The sequence below is a fragment of the Alexandromys fortis genome, unplaced genomic scaffold (assembly GCF_014885135.2).
Source record: "Alexandromys fortis isolate MF-2015 unplaced genomic scaffold, M_Fortis_MF-2015_v1.1 scaffold_28, whole genome shotgun sequence".
NCBI classification, from domain to species: domain Eukaryota; kingdom Metazoa; phylum Chordata; class Mammalia; order Rodentia; family Cricetidae; genus Alexandromys; species Alexandromys fortis.
In genome coordinates this window covers 7,412,752-7,437,586 of record NW_026067901.1, presented here as the reverse complement: position 1 = coordinate 7,437,586, position 24,835 = coordinate 7,412,752, and the positions used below count along the sequence as shown (strand labels likewise).

At 39.2% G+C, this 24,835-nt stretch overlaps 1 protein-coding gene across 10 annotated transcripts in view; it reads right to left on the bottom strand.

The window, feature by feature from the left end:
- Window positions 1-24,835, bottom strand: part of Kif21a (kinesin family member 21A) — a 113,860-nt gene that overhangs the window by 32,386 nt on the left and 56,639 nt on the right. For all 10 annotated transcript variants that reach the window (XM_050127905.1, XM_050127945.1, XM_050127953.1 and 7 more), the window contains exons 2-17: window positions 24,503-24,725; window positions 24,217-24,399; window positions 22,301-22,450; window positions 21,147-21,281; window positions 20,552-20,719; window positions 19,283-19,398; window positions 17,344-17,539; window positions 16,814-17,003; window positions 16,365-16,428; window positions 12,645-12,848; window positions 4,335-4,425; window positions 3,520-3,646; window positions 2,932-3,120; window positions 2,510-2,709; window positions 1,707-1,814; window positions 121-189 (exon numbers count right to left, since the gene is read on the bottom strand). In XM_050127905.1, coding sequence (XP_049983862.1) covers window positions 121-189; window positions 1,707-1,814; window positions 2,510-2,709; window positions 2,932-3,120; window positions 3,520-3,646; window positions 4,335-4,425; window positions 12,645-12,848; window positions 16,365-16,428; window positions 16,814-17,003; window positions 17,344-17,539; window positions 19,283-19,398; window positions 20,552-20,719; window positions 21,147-21,281; window positions 22,301-22,450; window positions 24,217-24,399; window positions 24,503-24,725 — 2,413 coding nt within the window. The remainder of the gene's footprint in view (window positions 1-120; window positions 190-1,706; window positions 1,815-2,509; window positions 2,710-2,931; window positions 3,121-3,519; window positions 3,647-4,334; window positions 4,426-12,644; window positions 12,849-16,364; window positions 16,429-16,813; window positions 17,004-17,343; window positions 17,540-19,282; window positions 19,399-20,551; window positions 20,720-21,146; window positions 21,282-22,300; window positions 22,451-24,216; window positions 24,400-24,502; window positions 24,726-24,835) is intronic.

The following is a 24,835-nucleotide window of genomic DNA, read 5'->3' as shown; positions in this document are numbered from 1 at the left end:
GCCTATCACATGCCAAGCTCTAGATTTAATCCCCAGCACCACAAAGTAAAAAGAAAAGGAATACATTATTTTCCCCAAAGTCAAAATGCCCCCTCCAAATGGTAAGCTTGCTTACTGTACCTCTTCAGTTTTACGTCGCAGAACTACTTCTTGATTTCTTTTCTGGGCTTCCAGAAGTCTAAGTTGATGCTATAAAATAAGATTCAGCACGCTGAAATGGTCAACTGAAGCACAATGTAGTGCCCTGCTCTTAGGCTAACATGCTCCCTCTTACTGCCAGGAAACACGAGTTCTTCGCACAATCTGGGTTGATGACCTCATACCCATCATAGGGCTATTGCTACTTTAATACAGCAAGCGATGCTGAAACAGCCGTCTCTGGGCTGGTGAGAGGGCTCAGAAAGTAAAAGCAAAAACCCGAATTCAAGTCCCTGAGAGTACATGGTGGAAGGAGAGAACTGCCTCTCGAAAGCTGACCTCTGACCTCGACACTTGCACCACAGTATGTGCATGCCTACACCATCGACCAATCAAACAGGGGTGGGGGATGGGGACAAAAAAAAAAAAACAAATCAAACAGAAAGTCATCTGCATGCTTACTGTTTCTAACTACCACGGTGGTGCTCACTAGGTGCAAGTGCTTTTCTCAGTGCTTTACAGATGCTTCTCATCCAGTTGTTCTTAGACATTTTAAGGACTCAATGAGGCACAAACAGTAGAAGACCTGATTGTTTTCAAGAGTCCTTTTTAATACATACAATTAAGGAAAATTGTTTTAAACACGGGAAAACATACACTCATGCAATTAGCCCTGGATGGTAACTTGGGTGTGCTGGCTAGTTTTCTTCAACTTGACAGGAACTTGAGCCACCAGGGAAAAGGAAACCTTAACTGGGAAGTTATCTCTAGCAGACTGTTCTGTGGGCGTGTCTGGGGAGGTGTTTTCTTGATGAATGATTGATGTAGAAGGCCCCAGTCTACTGTAGCCAGTGTCATCCCTGGGCAGGTGGTCTTGAGTTGAAGAAGCAAGCAAGGTGAGCAAGGCATGGGAATCAAGTCGGTAAACTGCTTTCTCCATGGTCTCTGCTCAGTTCCCACGTTCTAATGTCAAGCAATTTTTTTTTACATACATCTAAGATTAAAGTGAAGATGTGGGGCCAGCAAGATAGCTCAGGGGGTAAAGGGCACTAGCTGCCAGGATTGCCAACTGAGTTCCAGCCCCAGGATCTGCATGGTGGAGGAGAACTAAGTCCTGATGGTTGTTCTCTGACCTCTGCTTGAGCACCGTGTCACCTGCGCTTGCTCTCGAGCTCCTGCTCCCTCCCATTCTCTCTCCTCCTTCTCTTCAACTAACCATAATAAAAGTAAAGATTTTAACAAAAACAAGGGTGTTTTTGATGAATTAGACTACCTTCAAAATCTGAATTCATGAAAGTAAAATTCTGAAGGTGAAGACAAAAATGCTTCGCATTCTCAGAAAATTATCTTTTATCAAGGACCAGTTATCATCCCAGACGATACATCCTGCTCACCCCCCTTGCAATGAATCAGCCCTAAATAGTAATACTGAATTACTACAATCTAGATGTGATAATAAATGTCATTTTATATAACTAACACTTATTGCCCTCAACCTATACTTATGATAGTTAAAATTTTTTGCCTCCATTCATAAAACAATCTTGCACAATGCAGAGTCTACTCACATCTCTTTTGCGTTGATCCTTTTTCAGTTGAGCAATTTCCCTGTTTCTCCTAGACTCTGTCAGTCTGGCTTTCTCTTGTTCTTCTTTCATTTGTTTCATTAGACGAACCTAAAGTTAGATATATACATTATTGAACTTACTCCATCACCAGATACATTTGGTAAATTACATGGAAGCATGTGGAATCCACAGTGTATTTTAGTCAACTAGTTTTCAATGAACTTTTGTCAGGTTAGCTAGTGCTCTATGTATGTACTTTTGATACTTAGTATCAGTAGCTGAGTGAGCCCGAAACAAGTTCCATAACGTCTGTAGGCTTTGACTTGTTCATCTACAATGCCCTTGTGTGCTGTGAAAACTCAGTGGATTGATACTGGAAGATGCTTATAGCAGAGTCTGGTACAGGGAAAGAACATAATAAATGTGGCTATGGTTATTACAACAACCATACAACATAAATTATTTACTTCTTAAGTCATGTCCATGTGATTATTTTAAAGAAACTGCCTTGATTTTGGTGCAATATTTAAGATAATCCCTACTCAAAAATGGATGCAAGCATGAGGTTTCCTTGGCTTTGTGTTACTCTACGCATGGAAATAATACATATCAAACTCTAGATGTTACCTGTTGGTCAATGAGAACATGATCAGACAGACGGACACAGGAAGCTGAGTACCTGTTTAAGCTGGTAGGAAATATGGGCTACTTTTTTATTGACTTAAGAGCGACCCACAATCATAGTTCTGTTTCAAGCTCTCAAGCCCGCCATCCCCCGAGCAGAACGGGGACGGTACCAGTACCTTTGTCTTCTTCATTTCCATGACATCCTGCTGCAGTTTCTTTAGCTGTTTCTCATACTGAGACTGGTTTTTCAGCAGCCTGGCATGCTCCTTCTGGGCCGTTTGCAGTCGCTGCAACTCTTTGTTCATGGCGTGGAGCTTCTTTTCATATTCACACTTCACTTTCTTTGCCTTTTCTTCTGAGTATGACTCCACTGAGCCTGCGTGCAAAGGGGTGAAACACAGGGTTGTTGTAAGGCATGGCTTTTCATTTCACAGACTTGGAACAAACACCCAGTTCCCAGGACACGATAATGCCCGAGCTCTTCTCTCCTGGAGGTTTGGGCTCACTTGCTCCATTATCTACTGGAGTCATTCAGTGATGGCTAAGCTTTGTGACTGACGTGCCTCGAAGGCGGATGGCGAAGCCACAGAAGACCCACCTAAGTTCTGGAGCACCTGGTCTCTCTCCAGCTGTGTGTCCCGGATCTTATGCTGGAGCATCATCAGCTTCTCCTCGTACTGCTTCTTCAGCGTCTGCAGCCGTTTCTGGCTGTTTTCGAGCTCATCAATCAGCTTCTGCTTAATTGCAATTTCACACGTGATATTCGCTAAGTCGGCTTGATAGTTAGCTATTCACAGAAGACAAAAATACTGAGAGTAGGCCAAAAGATCGTCATCATCATACCAAGCAAGAATGTAAAGCCATTATCTACATTCCTGTAGTCACTCAGCAGCTGTGTGGGGAAGTTCCCGGCTACACCATACTCTAAAAAGAGACTGTTCATGGTGGCCAATGGCGGGTGCTATGTGCACTGAAAAAATATGGAAATCACACAGTGACTAGATCTAATGTAGACAGGAACAGCTCTTTGGCCTAGGGCATGCACGAGGCTAGAGTAGTCTTACAGGTCATATTGCTTTCATTTGATATAAAATAGAAAATGTTGATGTTCCCACCAACAGCTTCCCAATGTGACCAGCTGACTTCCCGATGTGAGCTTCCTGCCTTCCTGCTAAGGAGTAGGTACCTTTTTCATCTGACTCAGAGTCAGATTCGTCAGAGCTCTCTCCCCCTTCAATGTCATCCTCTTCTTCATCTTCTTCTTCCTCCTCTTCCTCCTCCTCCTCATGATCACTCACCTCCTGATTGTCTTCCTGCAATGTGATTTGGGACTGTTAACAGCATAGTATTGGCAAGCAAACCCATCACCTCAGTAGGAGAGGTGCAGAAAGACAGACCTGTCATTATGTGTGTGTGTGTGCATGCTCCTGTATGCTGTGTACTTCAACACTTATCCATGCAGATGCCAGAGCAGGATGTCCAGTGTCTTCCTCTGTCACTTTCCACCACACTCCCTTCAGCCGGGCCTGTCACTGGATCTGAACCCAGTGCTCGGGTTAGGCTGGCTGGCTGGTGAACTCCCAGACAGAATCTGTCTGTCCTGCCATGCCAACTCGAATCGCAGGCCATGCTCAGTTTTCACACAGATGCCAGGGATCTGGGAAAGTCCTCACACTTGCCATGGGGCGTCTACCCACTAAGCCACCTCCTCCCCGAACACCGAATCTTCCTTTTCTTTAGTTCAAAACCACTGCAAGAGTTTAAGGTCACTACGTACTAACTTTGTCCTGCAGAGGTCTTCCTCTCTCACAGTATCTTATCTGCATGCACACATAATTTTCACAATGCACTAGCCTGAGATTTGTCATACTTAAGAACTGACCACTCTGAAAAAAAGTCCTCAAGGAAGCAGGTATGATTTAGTTCACAGATATGACTCACTTCCATCTAGTTCGTGTACGTTAGTGACCACAATTTATAAGCTCATTCTCCCGTACTTACCGCTTCCAATCCATTATTTTCTTTCTCTGAAATGCCCTTTTCTTCTTTCTTCTCCTGGTCAGTGTCTGCATTATCCTCCTTCCCAGACACACTTCAAAATCAAAAAGAGAGAAAAGGAATATGAGATAAGTACAAGGGAAAGTCTTCACTTTTTTTCTCTCAGATTTAAAAAAAAAAATTGTAAAAACGAAATGAAAGGGTTAATCACTTAACTAAGCAAAGCTGCTCTGTCTGATGATTAGATAAAACAAGGTCTCACCACGTGACCAACAATGTAAACATCTACAGCACTGAAGCAAGTTTCTCTTCTAGAAATACTGACAACAGGCCATACACTGGCTGGTAAGAGCTCATGAGACAGTGACGGCCAGTGAAGGGCAACACACCGCAATTTAAATCCAGAAGAACCCCAAACAGAAAGTTTGGGCTCCCCTGTAAATTCATGAAAACGTCTCTCATATAAATAGGAAGCTACAAAAGAACGCTTTTTAGTATCCTAATCAACTGAAGATTAATTTTACAGGTTCAAAATCACTCTGCCACAGTGAGTCTGTCTCTATGGCTGTATTTATCGGTATTGGGGATATTCTTAGGCTGTCTGCATAGCATATGGCGTTTTCTCATTATATTAGGACTCAAATTCCAAAATATTATATTAGGACAGAGTGGGTCACAAAATTCCAAAATTGACTGACGGTCAGGCTGTCCTCTGACTGACTCAGAAATTGCAGAGTCTGCTACAAGTTTCACCATAAGAACTGTAGCCGTTTGCTTCTGTTACCTGACACCTACAGGCACAACCACACAATGGTTACAGCTCAGCTCAGTTAGCTCTGACAGTCAGTCCTAAGCGAAGGACGAAGACTACAGTGAGTGAATTTTTTGTGGATTCCAATCACTCTGATCTTTCTTGGGTTTAGCAGGCATAACAAACTATGCAGAGAAGCTACACTAGACTCAGATATTTTAGTAAAATAATGTTAACAAAGCAAATCTTAATTAACCTATATGGTTTGTGTTATTAGTGGAATTTTAAAATCATTAAAATTAAAAAGAATAGTCAAATACAGCAATATTTCCAAAGAATTTTTTTCTAGAAAGCATTTTATGATAGTCACTATTACCATTAGATATTCTGCTACACTAAAGAGCTTCCTGATTGATACCTGGGCTTTTATCTAGGTTATAAGCAAATAATTTGACCTCATTTGAGTTCTGTTATTATTATTTAACTCTAACACTTAACTCCAGGTCCTATTCTTGCATATATTTTTTATAGTCAGAACAATAATATGAATATTTTTCCTCCTAAGCAGTTCCTTTTTTATTTTTTTATTTATGTGATTATTTATTTGATCTGTCATTCCCATTGAGCTAGAAGTCTCTTGAGAGTAAGAATCATATGTATATGGTTACCACTCATTCATCTACAGCCTGCACAGAATAAATTAAACTTGTTTTTATTAAGTGAATCAATCCTTATGAATACCTGTGTTTGAGTACTCCTATGTGTCGTGTCTCACATACCAGCTAAGTTAGAGTGGAAAATAAGGTTTGAAATATTATAAAGATGCATGGAACACAGTAATGCTTTGGAGTGAGAAGTAAAGGCCAATAAGAATAGCAATATAGAGCTGGAGAGATGGCTCAGTGGTTAAGAGAACTAGTTGTTCTTCCAGAGGTCCTGAGTTCAATTCCCAGAAACCACATGGTGGCTTATAACCATCTATAATAAGATCTGGTGCTCTCTTCTGGCCTGCAGGGATACATGCAGGCAGAACATACTATATACATAATAAATAAATCTTTTTTTAAAAAAAGAATAGCAACACAATAGTCATAACTGGAGTCAAACTGCAACAGACTTTCATGGATGTCATTAAATCATTGTATCAGAGGAAAATAAACTGGGAGAAAACTAGGAACCATATGGAGTGAACAACTATGACAAATCGAATCATATTCAAAGGCCAGTAACACATACTCAAATACCACTGCGCTAGAGGCTGATCCCAAGGCTTAAGACACACAGAGGCTGCGTGGGGAAAGAGGGTCACATGGGTCATTAGGTTTCTTCCTCCCCACTGCTCTCTTACTTCCTGTTAGTGTATATACAATCTCCACTACTGTGGCTTCTTATATTACAGTATGTGTGAAATTCCTTTCCTCTGGTTTATGGCCACACACCTTTAGTATGAGTAACTGACTACCACACCCTCCTGCTCCCTCAAGCAGTTAGTATCCAGCCTAGCAAATGTTATCATTGACTTATACCTCTGATCATAAATTCTCCTTGCATTCTGATACAGAAAAACCAGCATCATAGATATGTATTAACATGCTTCTAAGAAATACTTGTAAAGCTTAAGCTTTAAAGGTGATATTGATAAATACTGTATCTAAAGCACTCGAGTTATCTTTGACAAATGTTAACAAATTGATACTCCCAAATAGCTATCTAAGGAACAATGGTCATAATTAAATTTATACTCTATACAGAATCTTGAAATTAAACTCTTCATCTGGCAATAAAGTAAATAAATAAATGTGCCCTTGAGAAGTCTTCCACACAAAGGACTAAGAGCAGATGTCCCGACTGCCAGAGCTTGTTAATACGGAATGTCAGGCTCCACCTGTGGCTCCTACAGCAGACTTTCCTTCTTTGAAACAGTCATGCAAGTGTATTTATGATGGAGCTATAATCCTAGAACACTAAGCTGCCCTGCATCTGCTGTCCTAAATGATGACACAACAGTCAGAAGTCACTTCCATTTTCTAAGTCTATATGTATATTATATACACACACGCATACACACACACACACATATATTTCAGGAACTGAGTAGTTTAATATAGCAACATGTTTCCACATGTATCTTTAAAGGGTCATTGTATTGTCGGCTTTAAATATTTTTTTAATTTTTAATTTAAATATTTAAAAAATATAAAATTTTGCATTTATATTTTTTTAGTTCTGTGGATCAATAGACTGTCCCAAATTAATGATGTTTAGCTGAGGCCTGGTGTGAATTACAGACAATTAGAACTACTTCTAGTTGCAGAACACTTTTCAAGTTATAAACTTATAGAATATAAGCTCAGAAACTTTAGACTCAATATAGCATATGGAATACAATTAAGGTGAATTCATTATAGACTAATTTGTGGTTTGAGAGATTTAAAGTAAATTAGTCATTTGCATATTGTGTACAAATTTTCAAGTTCAGCTTTAAGAGAGGAACTATGATCTCTAATGCAGAGCTGTATTTCTTTTGAGACTACTTAATCAATTTGGTGACATGATTTGGTGACTTGTTTTAGAAAACTCAAGAAAGAAAGGCTCTAATACCAAGGAAACACTTGCTATCTTAAGTAAATAGTCATATTCAGGCTCCCTGAGTAGGAATCAGCAACTCACTGCTGGGTTATAGATGGAAGAAAGGGAACTGTTCACATTTTAGTATTTGCTTGGAATATGTTTGAAAAGTTAAAAAAATATTTCTCTAGTATTCCAGGATTCCTTGTCAATCTGACCTTTAGGGCAGTCACAGCTCCTTTTACCATTTTAATGTTCCCTACCAAAATTACAGCAAATAAGGAAGAGAGGTGTCTACCCTAAAGCTAGCATTTGCTACGACAAAATGTCAATCACTGCCCAGTTAATTCCCACCCCGCTCACAAGCAGCCCCGAGATACAGAAATGCTGATGCTTGCTTATAAATCAGATGGTGCAGGTTTGTTTATTTACTAAACAGGGTTAAGTAATCATCATACTTCTGGCAATTTATTTGGAAGTTAATGAAATGACTTGCATTTTAATTCAATTAATGACAGAGTTTGTTATTCTTAAATACTTTAACTTTTTCTACCTTTTTTTAAAATAAAAATAATTTTTTAAGGAGTACACAGCTAATCTAGTCTGAAGCAGCCTACAATTCTATAGTCTACAATTTCTACAATGTGCTTGCAAATGGAAAAGAAGTATTTAAATGACATTTTTTAATTTTAAAAACAAAACAAAACAAAAAAAACCTGGGAAATATTCCAACCTTCTTTCTTCTCGATTGCTTTCCTCAAGTTTCTGTAGCCTTCAAATCACGAGGCACAGTATGGGAAGGCCAAGCCAATGAGGGCAAACCAGACAGTAAAAGCAAAAGTGGTAAGAAGGGAAAACGATACATGAGCTGGAAGACGTTCAAATAAACCGGAAAGATATCATTAAAGGACAACACACAGTAAAAAGGCAATACATTTCCTAAGAATGCAAAGTAGAAAGTCAGCAGTATCTTATCCAAGAAGAAAATACAGACAACCAGTGGAAACTTTTAGCAGTAAAATGCAGTCTCAGTTTACATGAGTTGATACGTCCTGTTTGGATGTCATTGCTATTTTAGCAAGAAATAGATCAATCTTTACATTTTTTCCCCCGAAAGTAAGCCTACTTTCAACAACATCCTCTTCCTTTTAAATCTTTCAAAAGGTTTTTATATAGTATCATTAAAAGACCTTCATTAGTAATGCCTTTATACCATAATGATACTAGTACGACATACAAGTTATAAATCTAAGAGCTTGACTTTATTTTACTATACATATAATCATCACTAAAGCTAAATTTAAAAAAAAATGTTATATCAAAATTGTATGAGATGGTATGACAGACGAATGAGTACAGCTGTTATACGAACAGTGAAAAGTACGTTCTTGTTAATTGAAGATAAAATTTTAACAAGGTTGGGATTAAAAATTCACTACTAAAAGGGCTTATAACTACAGCAAAGGTGGAAATAAAATGAGAATTTTAGTACTTCCCATTAGTAACACTGTTCTTTAAGTGGAATATCAAAAAAAAAAAACCTTTAAATTTACAGATATAGGTTTCAAAATATAACTTAAAGAATATCCAATGTACAAAGCTTAGGGATCTTGACTCAATGGAATGTACTAAATATGGATATTTGTCATGTAGGCAATATAGACATGCTAGGCTCCAATTAGGCATATTGCAATCTGCATACAGCATACTCTGTCTAGAACCCCAAAATTCCTCTTATAATCATCAATATTTACAATAATAAACAGAGAGCTGATTTACCAATTATTAAGTCAGTTCTCTTTTAATCTTATTTGCGGTTTCATGTCATTTTTCGTTCTTGGGCTGCTTTTATAAAATGAGACTAGCAATCTGAGAAAGTTCTGCGGAGGGATATTCGCCAGGGACCAGACAGTTGAGCACAATGACTAGGAAAAGGGAAAGTTGACACGAAAAGATCCGCGTTTCCGGAGTGTCCAACGAGCACCACTGCATCCAAGTGCAGTGCAGCCTGAGAGACTGAAGAATTTTGTTCCGTAGTTCATCCAAAGTCGGATATCCAAAGGCGCCTGACTAAATGTGTGAGTGGTAAATTTTCTTTATCTGTATGCACAAAACAGTGCCCCCCCCCATCAGTGTAACTTAGGCTTGCACTGATAATAAACTACCGTGCTTAAAGTAGATGGCTTCTTGGTAAAGGTTCCAAATGGTCTACTATTATTTTTATGTTGTTTACCATTATTATTATTATTATTATTATTGCTGAAGCCCTTTGTTTTGTGTTTGCTTTGCTTCAGGCCTTTGCCTAAGATGGGAGCTTATTTATATTTTTAAAACAATAATTTATATTACATAGATATAAAAGTTACTTAGACCTAAATGTGATTAGTGAAATGCTATTAGTTTGAGTCTCCTTTTTTCGTGTGGTGGATGTGTGTGTGTGTGTGTGTGTGTGTGTGTGTGTGTGTAACTGTATGAGCGGAGTATGTATGTGTGTGTATGTGTGTGTAGCTGTTTGAGTGTAATGTGTGAATATGTGTGTTCATGTGTGTGCATGCGTGTGCATGTGTATGTTAGTGTAGTTATATGAATGAGGTGTGTGCATGTCGGGTGTGTATGTGTATGTAGCTGTGTGTGCTGTGTGTGTGTGTGTATGTGTATGCAAGTATAGCCATGTGAGTGGGGTGTGTGCATGTTGTGTGTGTATGTAGCTGTGTGTGCTGTATGTGTGTGTGTGTATGCAAGTGTAGCCATGTGAGTGGTGTATGTGTGCCCTGTGGGTGGCGTGTGCCTGTGGAGATCACAGGTTGCTTTCAGGATGTAGTATTCTCCTTCCACTGAGGGTTCCAGGGATTGAACTCAGGTCTTCAGACTTGTAAGCAAGTGTTTTTAAGGTTTTTTGCTTCTTTGTTTCTCACTGAGTCATCTCACCAGCCCAGGTTTTCAGTTTTTTAGTATAGAACCCTTGTCTGCAGAACAAGACAAATATATTCAATTCTTTGACTTAAATGTGCAGTTACGTGAGGTCACAGTTGGCTCTCTAGCTCTCTAGACTTTTCTATGGGAATAGAACACAAAATAAACTCTTCAGTAACAAAAATCATGTGTGTGTTTGACAAAAGCACACTGGAGCAAGCAAGTGAAACACGCTCAAAGAGGCACTTCCCAAGCGCTCTGGGAGTGTCGCTTTCAGGAATGCTGATTGGTTCTCGGTTCAAATTTCCACTTATCTAGCTGGTTGATTTTGCTCACCAATATTTTACCTCCCATGACAGCTCCATGTATTAGGAAGTAACTTCCTTTCTCCACTGGGTTTTATTCTGTCTAGCCTCGCGGCTTGGTAAGTCACTGTTTTTAGCATGGGCCATTCCCTTAATCACATTGCCTGAGCCACGTACAGAAAAGCAACCACAGTAACCTCTGCCTTCTTTCTATTCGGTTTCCCTCACACTGGACAAGGGTTCTGGAACAAAGAAACCAGGACAAATATGAACAAAGTATTTTCCAGTCTTACTATTTCATCTATTTTATCAGCCAAATGCTTATTAGCATGCATTTTCACAAAAATAATCAACCAGGTACCTATAGTCACTATAAAAATATCAAAAATATTTTATTGGGATCTCTATTATCTTTCATCACTCATATTCAACAAGTGATTAAAGCAGTATCTGAATTAAATTTAAAAGGGAAGTATAGACTCAGCCCATGACCTTGAAAACACACTCCTGCTTATGCTTACTTACTCATGAACACACGCTACCTTGGCCCTTAAGAACGCGTCACACTATCTACACAAGTGCACTTCACAATGATAAACCATGGGAAAAGCATCTCAAGTTCATTCAAGCACAACATGAACACTGGTTTCCACATCCTGTGGTCCTTCTTGTAGTGCAGCTGTGCTCCATCAAGGGAGAACAAGTCATGATCTATGTCCTACTCTTGCTGCCATCATCCATCAACAGCTCCTGCGAAACAACTCCTCGCTCAAGAAACCAGTGCCCCCGAGCCATCCTGTGCAACTTCCTGTTTTAATTATTTTAACTTTCCTACCATAAAGATACAAGGCAAGGCAAACCTAACAGATTGAAGTTTCTAATAACTTTCATCAACTGACTGCTCAAGAAAAATAATGCCTTATTTTCAAAATGCACATCTAAGTAAACTGAGCGAAACAGCCTGTGAAAGAAACTGTGTTCCGGGGCTTCCCTATAAGACTGCGGAAAAGAAGATGAACTGGCCTCCTGCTGGGCATGTAGCTAAAGTGTTTAAATTGAGTGCCAGTGGTATGTTCAATATATTGTTGGAAATAATTGGACTATATTCTACAATCAATGGGTAAATATGTAAGTAATTTGAGTATTTAACCACTCACACATCACAAATGGTCAAATTTTCAATTTTTCTCTTTTCTTTGCCCAGGTGACTTTGAGGTGGAAGATTATTGTCATGACACAGGAAGCCTAGTGCAGTGGTAAGAAGCTAAAGAAATCCCTGAGAGATGCAGAAATCCTGAAATAACATGAAGAACATTGATATGATCAGATTAGAAACCCTGAAGGAAATGACATTCGGATGGATTAGTCAGCCTTTAGTTAAACTAACTAGTTAGCAGGATTAGAACACCTAGGAGACTGTGCAATTCTACTAGAAAATGAAAAGAGAGGACAGCACACTGTAACAATGGGACACAGAAGCTTCACAGGAAAGCAAGATGATGGGATGCAAAAGCAGCAATTTTAGACAATATACTAATTTCTGCTAGTAAGCTTGCCTTGTCACAGGCTAAACTCAATTCATTTCTACATGCTTACGGCTAAACTTAGTTTCCTTATACATAAGCAGAGATAAACCACTAGAAAGTATATAACTGCAACTGTAAGTCAATTTAAGTAACTTTTCATGAATTCATATACTCATGAGACTATGCATGCATACAGCAGCTACAAATGAAACGTTCTGAAGAAGGAAGATATTCAAGTTTATAATACTACCTTTTCTTCTTCTTCTTCTCTTTCCTTTTTAGCTTCTCTAAGTCTTTCTTTGCTAGATCTATAATTTCGATGGTTTCTTTGTCTGAAGACAGTATGGAAGGAGAGAAAGCCGAGGACCCACTGAAGTAGGGCGATCGTGCGGTGGCTCTGGTCAGGTTTTTGCGAAGGTTCTCATTCACTGCTTCACTTTCTAATAATTTAGCCCTAAAGAATAAAGGTACCATTAAGGAGGGACAATTTTTATTACAATAAAACATTTTTTAAAAATAATTACGCTGGAATCTCTAAATATACCCTACAACATTGAGCCCCAGGACATTACTGTGTGACCACCACCGCCATGCACACGGGAAAGACATTCACACTACAGTGTGACCACCGCCATGCACACGGGAAAGACATTCACACTACAGTGTGACCACCACCACCATGCACACTGGGAACACATTCACACTACTGTGTGACCATCGCCACCACCATGCATACTGAGAACACACTCACACTGCAGTGTAACCATGAACATATGCACACCGGAAACACATTCCCCTTAGCTAATATGTCAATGCTTTTCTCTATTTTCAATGTAGCACAAAGCCTAGACAACCAAAATGAAAGCTGAAATTATATGAAAATATAGTAAACCACCTACTGATGGAGGAGGGTCATCTTAAAACCTACCAATAATATCTGTTTCAGACCATTATGTAACACACAGCAGCCAGTTTGTTGCTGTTGTTTTTATTTTCAAGACATATCTAGTAAGGACTTAAACCCAGAGGGCTCACTTGCATAAACACCAGCCACGTAAACAAAGGCTGCTCTTTTATAGGCGCGCATGCGAGAGAGAGAGCATGCGTCCTTCTCCCACTTTCCACTCCCTGTCCCCCAACACACAAGCACACTTGCTCCTGCTGGAGTCTTACTGATTAGACTGCAGTGTGACGTAAGAGAAAGTATTAGCCATCTCAGGAGGGAGCAGAGTCAAGGCTTGGATTTCATCTGCACTCATTAGGTCTGGGCCATCAGTCTCTAAGAGCCTCTACTGCTACCCGTTTAAAACAGGGATTAAAATAGAAAATTTTTCTAGGGTTGCTATGAAAATTAATTATGTAATGAATTGCGACTATAGATAAAAACAATAAAAATTCTTATAAAAATTAGAAATAATATTGTTATTCAACAGTAGTAAAATAAAATAATTATAAACACAATTATAAAGATAATGCTTTAGAATCCTGAAAAAAAAATGTTCATGATGCATTGTGGTATTGCAAAGAACAGATAAGATGACAGACACATTGTTGTGACAATAACTGAATATATGAATATGAACACCACTGAAAATGACTGCCAAGCTTCAGGTCTCAGCTCAGGAAAGAGTGGAAAGAAGTTCAATGATTTCAGTTTTCTCGTCTTATGTTTTCATACTTCTACTGAAGTCTTCACACCACCAAATCCAGGGGGTTAAATGGTGGTTGTTTCAGTTCATTAAAAGGTCACACTTATGATTTAATAACTTGAATAATAAGATTTAAAACAAATATCCAAGTTGTGATACACTCAGATAAATTTCACTTAGTTTAATTAATCTTCCCAAGAATAAATTTTGACAGACATATGGATTAACGAGATTAGTGGGTGAAAACAGAATTTGAAAAGATGGGTCAAGTGACACATTAGACCTGTCCAGCAACTTTTGGCTTAAGAACCTTCATATCCTATTGTTTTGCTCAAGTCCATAATAACTTTGTGAGACTTTCAATTATCTCTTATTATAGACTCAGAAACTAAAACTCAGAGATGCCAGGGAATGTAGAGGTAGGTGTCAGGATATGTAGTGATGTCAGGTAGAACCTTATTAATTAAGAGGAGATTAAACAACAATCCAGGTAGTCCAATTTGAACTCAGAGTTCATTTATGGCGATTTAATATGTCATTTATTTTCACATGATACATTATAAACCTGGGACTCTTGAAAACCACTCCTCAAAGCTAGGACACATCTAATTAAAGAACCACCAACATGATTTCAAAGTTGGGAATATGAAACAAAGTATTAGCCCATATAAGGAAGGGGTTGACAATAGACTGGCCTTGGGCTATGAGTCATCATGAAGCGTTGGTAAAGGCTTAAGGTAAACCCTCAACACCGTGAGCACGAAGGTACTGTGTGCTGCTTTTACAGACTAGGAGTGGAAATTATATTGGCAGTCTCCTAGGAAATAATGATGCTGTCATACACTTGGGCCAAAGTGAGAGCCAAGCTTTACATGAAGCTTTAGAGTAACAGGGAGGAGGAGAGGATACAGACCACAAGAACCAGAACGCAATCATCAGCAAAGTGTCCTGAACCCAGGGAATAAAGGAGGTGAAGAGCAGCTGCCTACAAAAGGAAGAGGACCTGCAGAAGCTAAGGGAGCAGAGTTTTCGGGACATGGTAAAACACAGAGGAGACTGGGTGGTCCACAAAGTGTGGAAGAAAAGATTAGTCTGAGGATACATTGTAGACAGCTCAGGAAGCACTCTCTTATCCAAGGTAGAAACTGACAGTTTAGGCTGAATCCTGTGCAGAGCCAGGACACAAGACCCAAAGGCCTCTGTTAAACAGGGACAAACAGCGAGGCATGAAAATTCACACACACACACACACACACACACACACACACACACACACACACGTGCATTACAATCATGTAAATAACTTTATTGCCATGTTAACATTGGAGTATCTTATTTGTCTTTGATTCTTTCAAACATGGAAGAGAGGAGAGAACTTCGCGGAGGCAGGAAGTGGAGAAAGCACTTGTCACTGAGAATGGCTAGAATAAGCCCAGGGCTGAAAGGGGACAAATAATGCAAATTCAAGACAGGGCAATGTGAGAATAGCTATGCAGTAGGTCAGCCTCCCACTTGGTTACTATCTGTAGACATTTCCCCACAGAGCTGTCTGAGGTTTTTCTCCGTGAGAAAAATAACCAAACATCAGGGCAAATATGGAAAATAAACCATCCAGAAATACTTAATGTCCCTGTCATGTTTAATGTCATGTAAATGCTTAATGTCCCTTAGTCCCCCAAATCTTCCATAGTCTTCACATCCATACACCACGGATCGACTTTTTTATTTTACTAAATTCTGACATTTCTATTTACTGCATGTGTTGTGATATTATGTTCTACTAAAGACTATGGCCTCTTTATGGCATGTTTGCCTCCAATCCATGGCATCCATGCTCAAAGGTGAGCGTCTACATTGTGTCTAAAAATATGTCAGTGGAGTGCACAGACAGAGAAAACAGGGACTCATGGAATTACATAATAGCATAAGGTAGAAGGGAACAGGAAAGAATAAAAATCCAAAAAGTTAAAGATTATTCATAGATATTGACGTATTTCCAAGGGATGGAGGAACCATCTACAGGTATGAACAGCAAATAAGGATAGCTTCACCAACATCAGGTATGCCTGCCCTATATTTGGGTTGGGTGCGGTCCAATGAAGATCTAGCAGCAACAGTAAGAAGATAATATTGAGAGTAGCATAGGATGGGAGAAGATGAAATTTGGCTTAGACTATGATGCGGGAAAGTATCTAGTTCTCTAAAGTTACCACAACCGCAGGACGGAAATAGCAACATGAATAGAACGATCATCTCAGCACACAGAAATGCTATAAATGCTGCAAAAACAGACGTACATTACATGTTCTAGAAAACCATACCTGAGATCTTCGATTTCTTTGATATAACTATGAATCATATTGCTAATCTCTTCATTCCCTTCGCCTGCAAGATAAAACATGAAATGAAACTTTTATTTTAAAGTGAAGACTTCAGCATTGGGAGTATAGCTCAATAGAATAGTACTTGCCTGGCATGCATGAGGCCCCAGGTTTGAAACTTAGTACCAAAATAAAACACAATTCCTCCAACAAATTTCCTATCCTGAATTACATTAAAGAGACCATAAAATAAAATGCTGCCAAAGGGCACATTTTATTTATATAGGAATGTCTTATTTTTTTCAGTTAGGTATTTAACTTAAAATTATAGGCTGTAGATTAAAAGTTTAACATCTCAAAGTCAACTATTTTAAGTAAACAATCAACACGAAGATTGGCTGATGCCCTACAGAAGTTAATCTCTCACCTACCCCACCCTAAACTCATACCTGCTCTGGCAAGAACTTGGTTGGCCTGATCGCTGACGAGCTGTGTGATTCTGGCTCTCAGAGCATCCACAGTCTCTTGCATGGCTTTTATTCTTACACGTAGGTTATTGTTTTCAGTCTGTAGCATAGCATTCTCGTGAAACATGTCATTGATGCTTTCCACGCCCTCCTCATCAATTATTCTTTTGCCCTGGAGAAGAAATATTCCCTTGTTGGCTAAGGCTTTAAGTGCATGAGAGTCTTCTTTAAAGACACCCCAAGATCACACAGTGCTATAACCAACAGCGTCTTTATCTTCCCAGCCCCAAGGCAAAAAAATCAGTTTCCTCCTACTATAGTCTTCATGGTGCATTAGTCAGGGGAATTACAGATTGGGTAAGAAGCCTTTTGAAGAATTCTGGATAATCCAACTTCCCAAAGACTACCTCCAAAGACAAATATATTCAACCACTCCAAAAAGGCATGATTATATTCCCAACACATCAGCATCTGGTGTGTCAGAGAACATACAGTCAGTCCTGCTGGCTTACTGTTTTGTACTCCATGAGCTCCATCTGAAGGCGTGTGATCTCGCTTCGGAGTGCATTGATTTGCTGGCTTGCTCTGTCTTGATTGACCATCACCTTGTTCTTAATATTTCTAGCCCGGTTGGCATATTTCAGAGTGTTTAATGTCTCCATAAAATCTCTGTCTGAAGGGCTGACACATGCTATCATGATTGTTTGGCTGAAAGTTACAAATAATAATTAGTCATGAAAATAAAAGCAAATACTGAGATGCTTATTTTAAAATCCCTGCTATTTAGCGACCCACAGCCAACTATTAGGTAGAGAAAAGGCCCAAATGGGAGATCTTCACCGGGTCCCTCCCCTCAGAGATGGGGAACCTGGCAGAAGAGCGGGAGGAAGAACTGCAGGAGCACAGGGATCGAGGATACCAGGAGAACAAGGTCCACAGACATTAAGCAGAGTTTATAGGGCATCACAGAGAATGAAGCAACAATCATGGAGCCCACATGAGTTGATGCTTGGTACCCTGCATATATGTTATAGTTGTGTAGGTTGGTGTTCTTGTGGGACTCCTAAAAATGGGAATGAGGGTATCTCTGACCCTTTTGTCTGTGCTTTAGACTCTTTTCTTCCTACGAAGCTGCCTCCCCCAGCCTTGATAAGAGGGTTTGTGCCTAGTCTTATCGTATCTTGTTATGCTGTGTTTGGTAGACATCCCTGGCAAGCCTGTTCCTTTCTGAAGGGAAACAGAGGAGCAGTGGATCTGAGGAGAGAGGGGAGGTAGGGCTGGGTAGAGTGGAGGGGGGAGAAATTATGATGGGGATATAAAGAAAAGAAAAGGAAAGGAAACAAAAAGAATGAACAAAACACCCTGCCATTTAAATAGCATCTTCCCTTGAAGCAGAAACTGATGGTACTAACTTAAAGTCAAGTTTAAAAGCCCCCATGCTTTAAGATCATCTTAACAAAAGGATTTTGTTAACCTAGGTAACACAAGGGAGAAGGGATATATAATATGTTCTTTGATACCTTGAGAAGGTGTGAGTACATACATTGGACTCTCACTTGGATGTCAACTTTTTCAGGCAGTGTATACAATAATTCTGAAATTATTCTAACTACAAATATGGCAGGTTGAAAACAAAATAATTTCATTACATTAATTTAGCATTTTAAAAAACTCTTCCAGGGTTGCAAAGAAGCCTTAACAGCTATGAATACTGACTGCTCTTGCAGAGGACCTGGATTTGATTCCCAGAACCCACGTGTCAGTTCACAATCATCTGTAATTCTAGTCCCACAGGACCCAGCACTGCCTTCCGGCCTCCAGCGTGCTGCACGTGTGCTCTACAGGCATTCATGCAGGTACCCACACATACATAGAGAAACTAAATTCAAAATTTCTTAATTGTTTAAAAATTTCTTCTCTTTCACTGATGTTTCCATTTGGTTCAGCTTTGAATTATCTACAAAACGTAATCATACTCAAACAAAAGAAGCATATGGTATAAGTTTTTCCACATACAAAACAAGTTCTGATTGTAGACTTTGTACAAACTGTCGATAATATTCTAGCTACTTCGTACTTACTTAGAAAGTTTTATTTCTTTTTCAACAAAATTCTTTTAGGCATCTCCTATATGCTAAGCAGACACTACACTATTATGGAATGAGCATGTATTATATAAAAAGTTATGTGAGTTTTAAAAAAAATTACTTAATGTCCCTGTACTTTAACTCATTATTGATTAGACAGAAATATTAGCACTAACCCAAAGAATATTCTAAGCACTGCTTAAAATATTATATATATATATGTACACATTTTAGATAACTAATATAATTATCAGTTTTTCATCCTATTAATTTGTTTTTAAAATAAAAGCAGCTCTTATACGTTCTTAAAGGTACACTTAAAAATAATGAAGACTCAAAACTAAGTATAATCATGACTGCATACCTGTTACCCCCAAGGGAGTCCTGCAGAAGCCTGGTCAGCTTGGAATCTCTATAGGGGACGTGGGTGGCTCTCTTGCTCTTGTCACCCAAGGCACTGATCACATTTCCAAGAGCCAACTAACAAAGCGAGAGAGGGGAGGGGGAAAATCCTATGTTTATTAATTATAGCACTTTTAAAAAATAAGGACAGTCTATAGGAAATAAAATGGAAACAAAACAAAATTAAGAACCTGTGTTTGTTCCAGGGCAACTAGGGCTAGACAGAGAAACAAGCAAACATACAAAAAAAGAACCTGTGTTTGAATTTAATTCACATGTCTTTTTAATACATGTAAGCTTAGTTATGTGTGTTACTCATAACAGGTATGTGTGTGCTACATAACCCTTTCACGGGTCTTAGCTATTTCTGACATGAGAATAAACTTACAATTTTACAATGAGGACACAAGAAGACAAGTCTTGGTATGCAAAAGCTCATCCTGAAATTTTTTTTTTTTAGATTTATTTATTTATTATGTATACAACATTCTCCCTCCATGTACGCCCGCATGCCAGAGGAGGACGCCAGATCTCATTACAGATGGTTGTGAGCCACCATGTGGATGCTGGGAATTGAACTCAGGACCTCTGGAAGAGCAGCCAGTGCTCTAACCAATGAGCCATTTCTCCAGCCTTGCACATAGGGAAGTCTTATGCTAATTCAAACACAGTGCTTTCCCACCAAAATACCACTAGGTGGCATAGTATTAAAATTAATTCCTAATATAAGAGAGTTTTTTTAAAAAAAAGAAATCATTGCTAAAAGACTTTTGAACAATCCATTCAACAAAATGATCATCACCACATTCTCAGTAAAAGCTATCTTTATGTCTTGTCCAATGAGACACTTAATTCTAAGCGTTTGTTTAGAAAGTACGTTTTCAAATGTGGAAAGAAGCTTAAAAATATATTCCCCATAAATAACCTTTTACACATACTATAAAAGTTGAGCAAGCCAAACTAACATAGTAAGAGAGTCTCCCGTGTAGGGGGCGAGGAAGTGTACAATGTGGTTAGAGGCTCAATGAGTTACCGTGTACTTCATTCCTAAATCAGCGATGAAGGAAAAAGCTGGGCCTGATAACTTACGCTGGAATCCCAGTATGGCAGGAGAATCATTGTGAGGTGAGGCTAGACTACATGCTGAGCACCCAAACGACAAAACCAAACAACACAAAACCGAGAAAGGGTAGCAGAAGGCACGTTGTCTCTATACAGAGGTTAGCCTTACCAGCCCGCAGTTGATGGATATGCCCTCTTTCGCCCTCTCGCCGGTAGCTCCCGTTCTTTTCAGTCTTTCTGATCCCGCCAGATCAACAAAATGAAACTTCGCAGTCAGGGTTTCGAATTCATTCATCTGCGACGATTCGGAAATCATCTTATTATCGGTTGCATTCTCCTATAATCACGAAAGGTAATTGAAAATGCCTTATTAATATGACATCAAACACCCTGTAACCTCGTCCACATCTCACTCCCTTTTACAGCTAAAGACACAGTCACTTAGCCATACAAACATAAATGACAACATCAGAACGGGGTTGGAAGGCTAACTCCAGCTATTCTGAACTAAAGGAAAGGTAGAAACAGATCTCCCAGCAAAGGGTCAAGAGGACAACATCTCCACTAGCTCGCAACAAATGGATATTTAGTAATTCTGCTTGTGTCTCAAAGTCTTACACACTTGACCACTTTTGGTTAAATAAATGAGAGAAAGAAATTAAAAGAAACACTAAGGTGAGTTTAAATCAAACATCTTTCCCGAGACCTGTGTGATTGAAGAATCTAAAGGCTAAAAGTTGAAGAAACAAGAAGACTGAACTCACAGCCTCTATCTGGGGACACACTCTGGTCTGACACACGTGAATGGTGAAGATGGCATGTGACCGAGAGCTCTGTACGTTCATCTGGGTACTAGCGGTGGTGCGGGACAAAGCACCCAGCTTCAGACACTGCATCATCTGCAGAGCGGAAGAGAGGCTTGAGTTAACGACAGTTGAACAGGTACCGCCCAGTCTAGAGCCGAGCTGAAACCCACTGCAGCAAAGGCTAGGAAGGAAGAGTTCTCATCCTATCGTTTCTGTTACAGGCACACGGGAGCTGAACTTCTCAGTATAATGGTGCATTCTTTTTTAACTAGGGGAAAACACTAAGTTCCATTGTCTGTCATGTGCTGACATTTGCAGCCTCCATTCCAAACTGTTACAGTAGAATGCTTTGGTACAAACTCCACAATAATCTGAATTAGGCTATGCTATATCTTGTTTAATTTTTTTTCTTCTCAGTTTTATTAGGTTTTTTCCTAAACATTTCTCTATATAAACCAAAATACAATCCTAAATGTCCCAAGCAAACAGGACAAATGGAGAGTTGTCTATATTTCAGCACTATTTAGCCTTCTTTACTTGTGGAAGAATGCTTACTATACACACACTGCTCTGGGCTCTTTTGGCGATATGATATATGTCATGCTATGGAATTAGCATAAGCATCACGTTAAATTTGTGTTTGCATTAATTTATGTCTGCGTGTGCACGTGTGCCATGCTGCATGTGGAGGGTAAGACAACAACATCCGGGAGTTTGGGAGTCGGCGTTCCTTCCACCATGTGAGTTCTGAGGACAGAAGGCTCTGCACTAGGTACCTTTACTCACAGAATCACCTTGCTAGGCCTCCAACATTTTAATAATGCTGTTCTTTTTGGAGAAAAAGAAATGCAAAGAAAGTAAACTTTTTTTTGGTGGAAAAAGGGGGGGGGCTCAAGACAGGATTACTCTGTGTAGACCTGGCTGTCCTGCAACTCACTTTGTACTCTGCAGACCAGGCTGAACTCTAACTCCCAGAGATCCACCTGCCTCTGCCTCCCGAGTACTGGAACTAGAGGTGTGTGCCACTACTCCTCAGCCAAAGAAGATTTTTATCTTAAGTGTGTTATAAGTTAAGGTTGGTTGTCAAAGCACTATTTTAAAGACACAGTCACCTCTGGCTCCGTATTCACAGTGCGTGTTGTGACTCCCACAGTATAAATCCCTCCAGTTGAATCTTCATGGATTCTTATATTTGATTTTTTATTTTTTGCATCGATATCCCGAGTGGTATCAAACAAGTCAAGGACCTCTTCATTATAAAGCTGTGGAAAAGACACATTCCCAGGTGAGTTTTGTAGGCATGGGGCTCTGAGCCTCTAGCGTATTCCACACAGTATCTGCCGCATAAATGCTTGATCGCCCTCAAAATGACATCTGTTTCCTCCAAATAAAACACTGCTATAAATTACTATATTATCACAAATCATGACTATTAAGTGAATGCCAGATTTAGCTATAAAATAAGAAGAATAAGTGAATTAATCATGACAAACAGGATAGGAACAAGCTAAGATGACCTAAGACCACTTTGCAAGATATAAGCAAAGAGAAATAAGAAGCCTAGAACAGTTTGTACCATATGCGGGCAAAGCTAAGAGGTCAGGGCAGAAGACTTGTGATTTGGGAGAGAAGAAGGTCAGGGGGTACGCTCTCACGGGGTAGCCCTGGCTCACTAAATAGATCAGGCTGTCCTTGAAATCACAGAGGTTCTGCTTCAGATGCTGGGGTTAAAGAAATGCACCAGCACACTCAAAGGTCAGAGATTTTTAAGAATTTTAAAATTTCTACAATTTCAGCTTAAAACTGTATTTCTTTTGCCTTATAATTCTTCCTTTTAGAATCTTTTCATTTTGTTTTCCTTTTCATTAATGTACAACCAATAGGCTTTATTGTGACATTTTCCACATGTATACAATGTACTTCAGGCCCAGATATGTCTGATAAACCACTGGCTTTTTCCCTCTTTAGCACCTTCCCCTCTTCCTCACTTCTATTTCAATGTCTTCCCGTCCTTTCCTGTCTAACAAACGTCTGTGAGTCTGGCTCACTTGACTTGACATGAAGATTTCCAGTCCCGTTCATTTTCTCACAGACAACACAGTTTCACTCCTATAGCTGAATCATCCTCCACTGCGCACATATGCGCACGTATGTGTGCACGTATCACATTTTCTTCATGCATATATCTGTCAATGGACACCCAGGCTGATTCTATAACTTGGTGATTGTGACTATGCTGGGGGGTTCCAGCTGGCAAACAGGCTGATAATTCTATCTTTAGTTGCTTACTTCTATTTTATATTTTACTCCATGTGTTTATTTATGAGTATGTGTGGGGACACTCATGCCATGGTATGCATGTGGAAAACTGCTTCCTTCAATCCAGGAGGGGTTGCCAGGGATGGAACACGGCTCGTTAGACTTGGCAGCAAGCACCCTTACACACTGAGATATCTATCGTCCCTCTCTTTAGTTTTTAAAGGCTCTGTCTTAGCATGTGTACAAACACATTTTAGAATTATAACACTGCAGTCCACCAACTATTGTATTATTCCAAAGCTCACATTTTCTTCTACAAGAACTCCCTACAAGGTTAGCCTATTGTAAGTTCATCCTAATTGATAACCTTAGGACACTTCAGAGACACAATCAGTCTCTGAAGCTGTTTTTCAACTTGTCCTCTTTCTTTTGATCATAATTTCTAAATTCCCAGAACTTTATAACATTTATTACCCGTAACAGTTTTTTCAGTCAGTTTATCACTTGGTAAGGAATGGTTCTGAAATAAACGATATTAATTGTACTTTTAATGTATAGATACTGTAAAGCATTTATAATATAAATGACAACATTATTACATCCAAGAGGAAGGTATATTTATTATCTGTTCACTAATGCTGATTTACTAAAACAGCATTGACTGAGTACTATATGACAAACACTCTACTAAAGGCCAACAGTAAAAAAATAACCCTAAGTATCTGGTGTTATGGATGAATTTAAAGAAAACTGACAATGAATCTACTACCTCTAAGAATTGGGCATTCACTTTAAATTCAGGAGGAGGAACCCCATTTTTAATCGCTGTGGATTTTTTTTCTTCAATGCTCCTGAAAAGGTGCTTAACAGCCCGAGAGATGATCCCCTGTTCTTCCTCCATGATGTTGACGTCAAATCCTGTTCCCATTGTGTATGTTTTCCCAGCTCCAGTCTGAAAAAAAGAATGAGAGGGAAAAAAATTTAACACGGCCATAAGACATGAAAATGGAAATGCAACTGAATTACAACTCCTGTGCAAATAATAAGGTATTTACTTGTCCATATGCAAAAACTGTAGCATTGTATCCTTCAAAACAGCCTTCAATTAGCTTCTCAATGCACTGCGTGTAGATCTGCTCCTGCTGGGAGTCGATGTCAAACACATAATCAAAGGTAAATGCCTTATCTTTCCCTAGGAAGACCTGCGGTTCTCCTGGTGTCACTGATGTACAGATATGGCATCCTTCAATCTTTTCTTTGGCAAGCTGTGGTCTTATCCTGTGAAGAACAATCAGAAAAGAAATTATGGGTAAATCAATTCTCAAAAAATAGGGGCTTAAATTCTTGGTCAACAACACTGAATTAAGTTCAGTATTAAAATGGCTTGC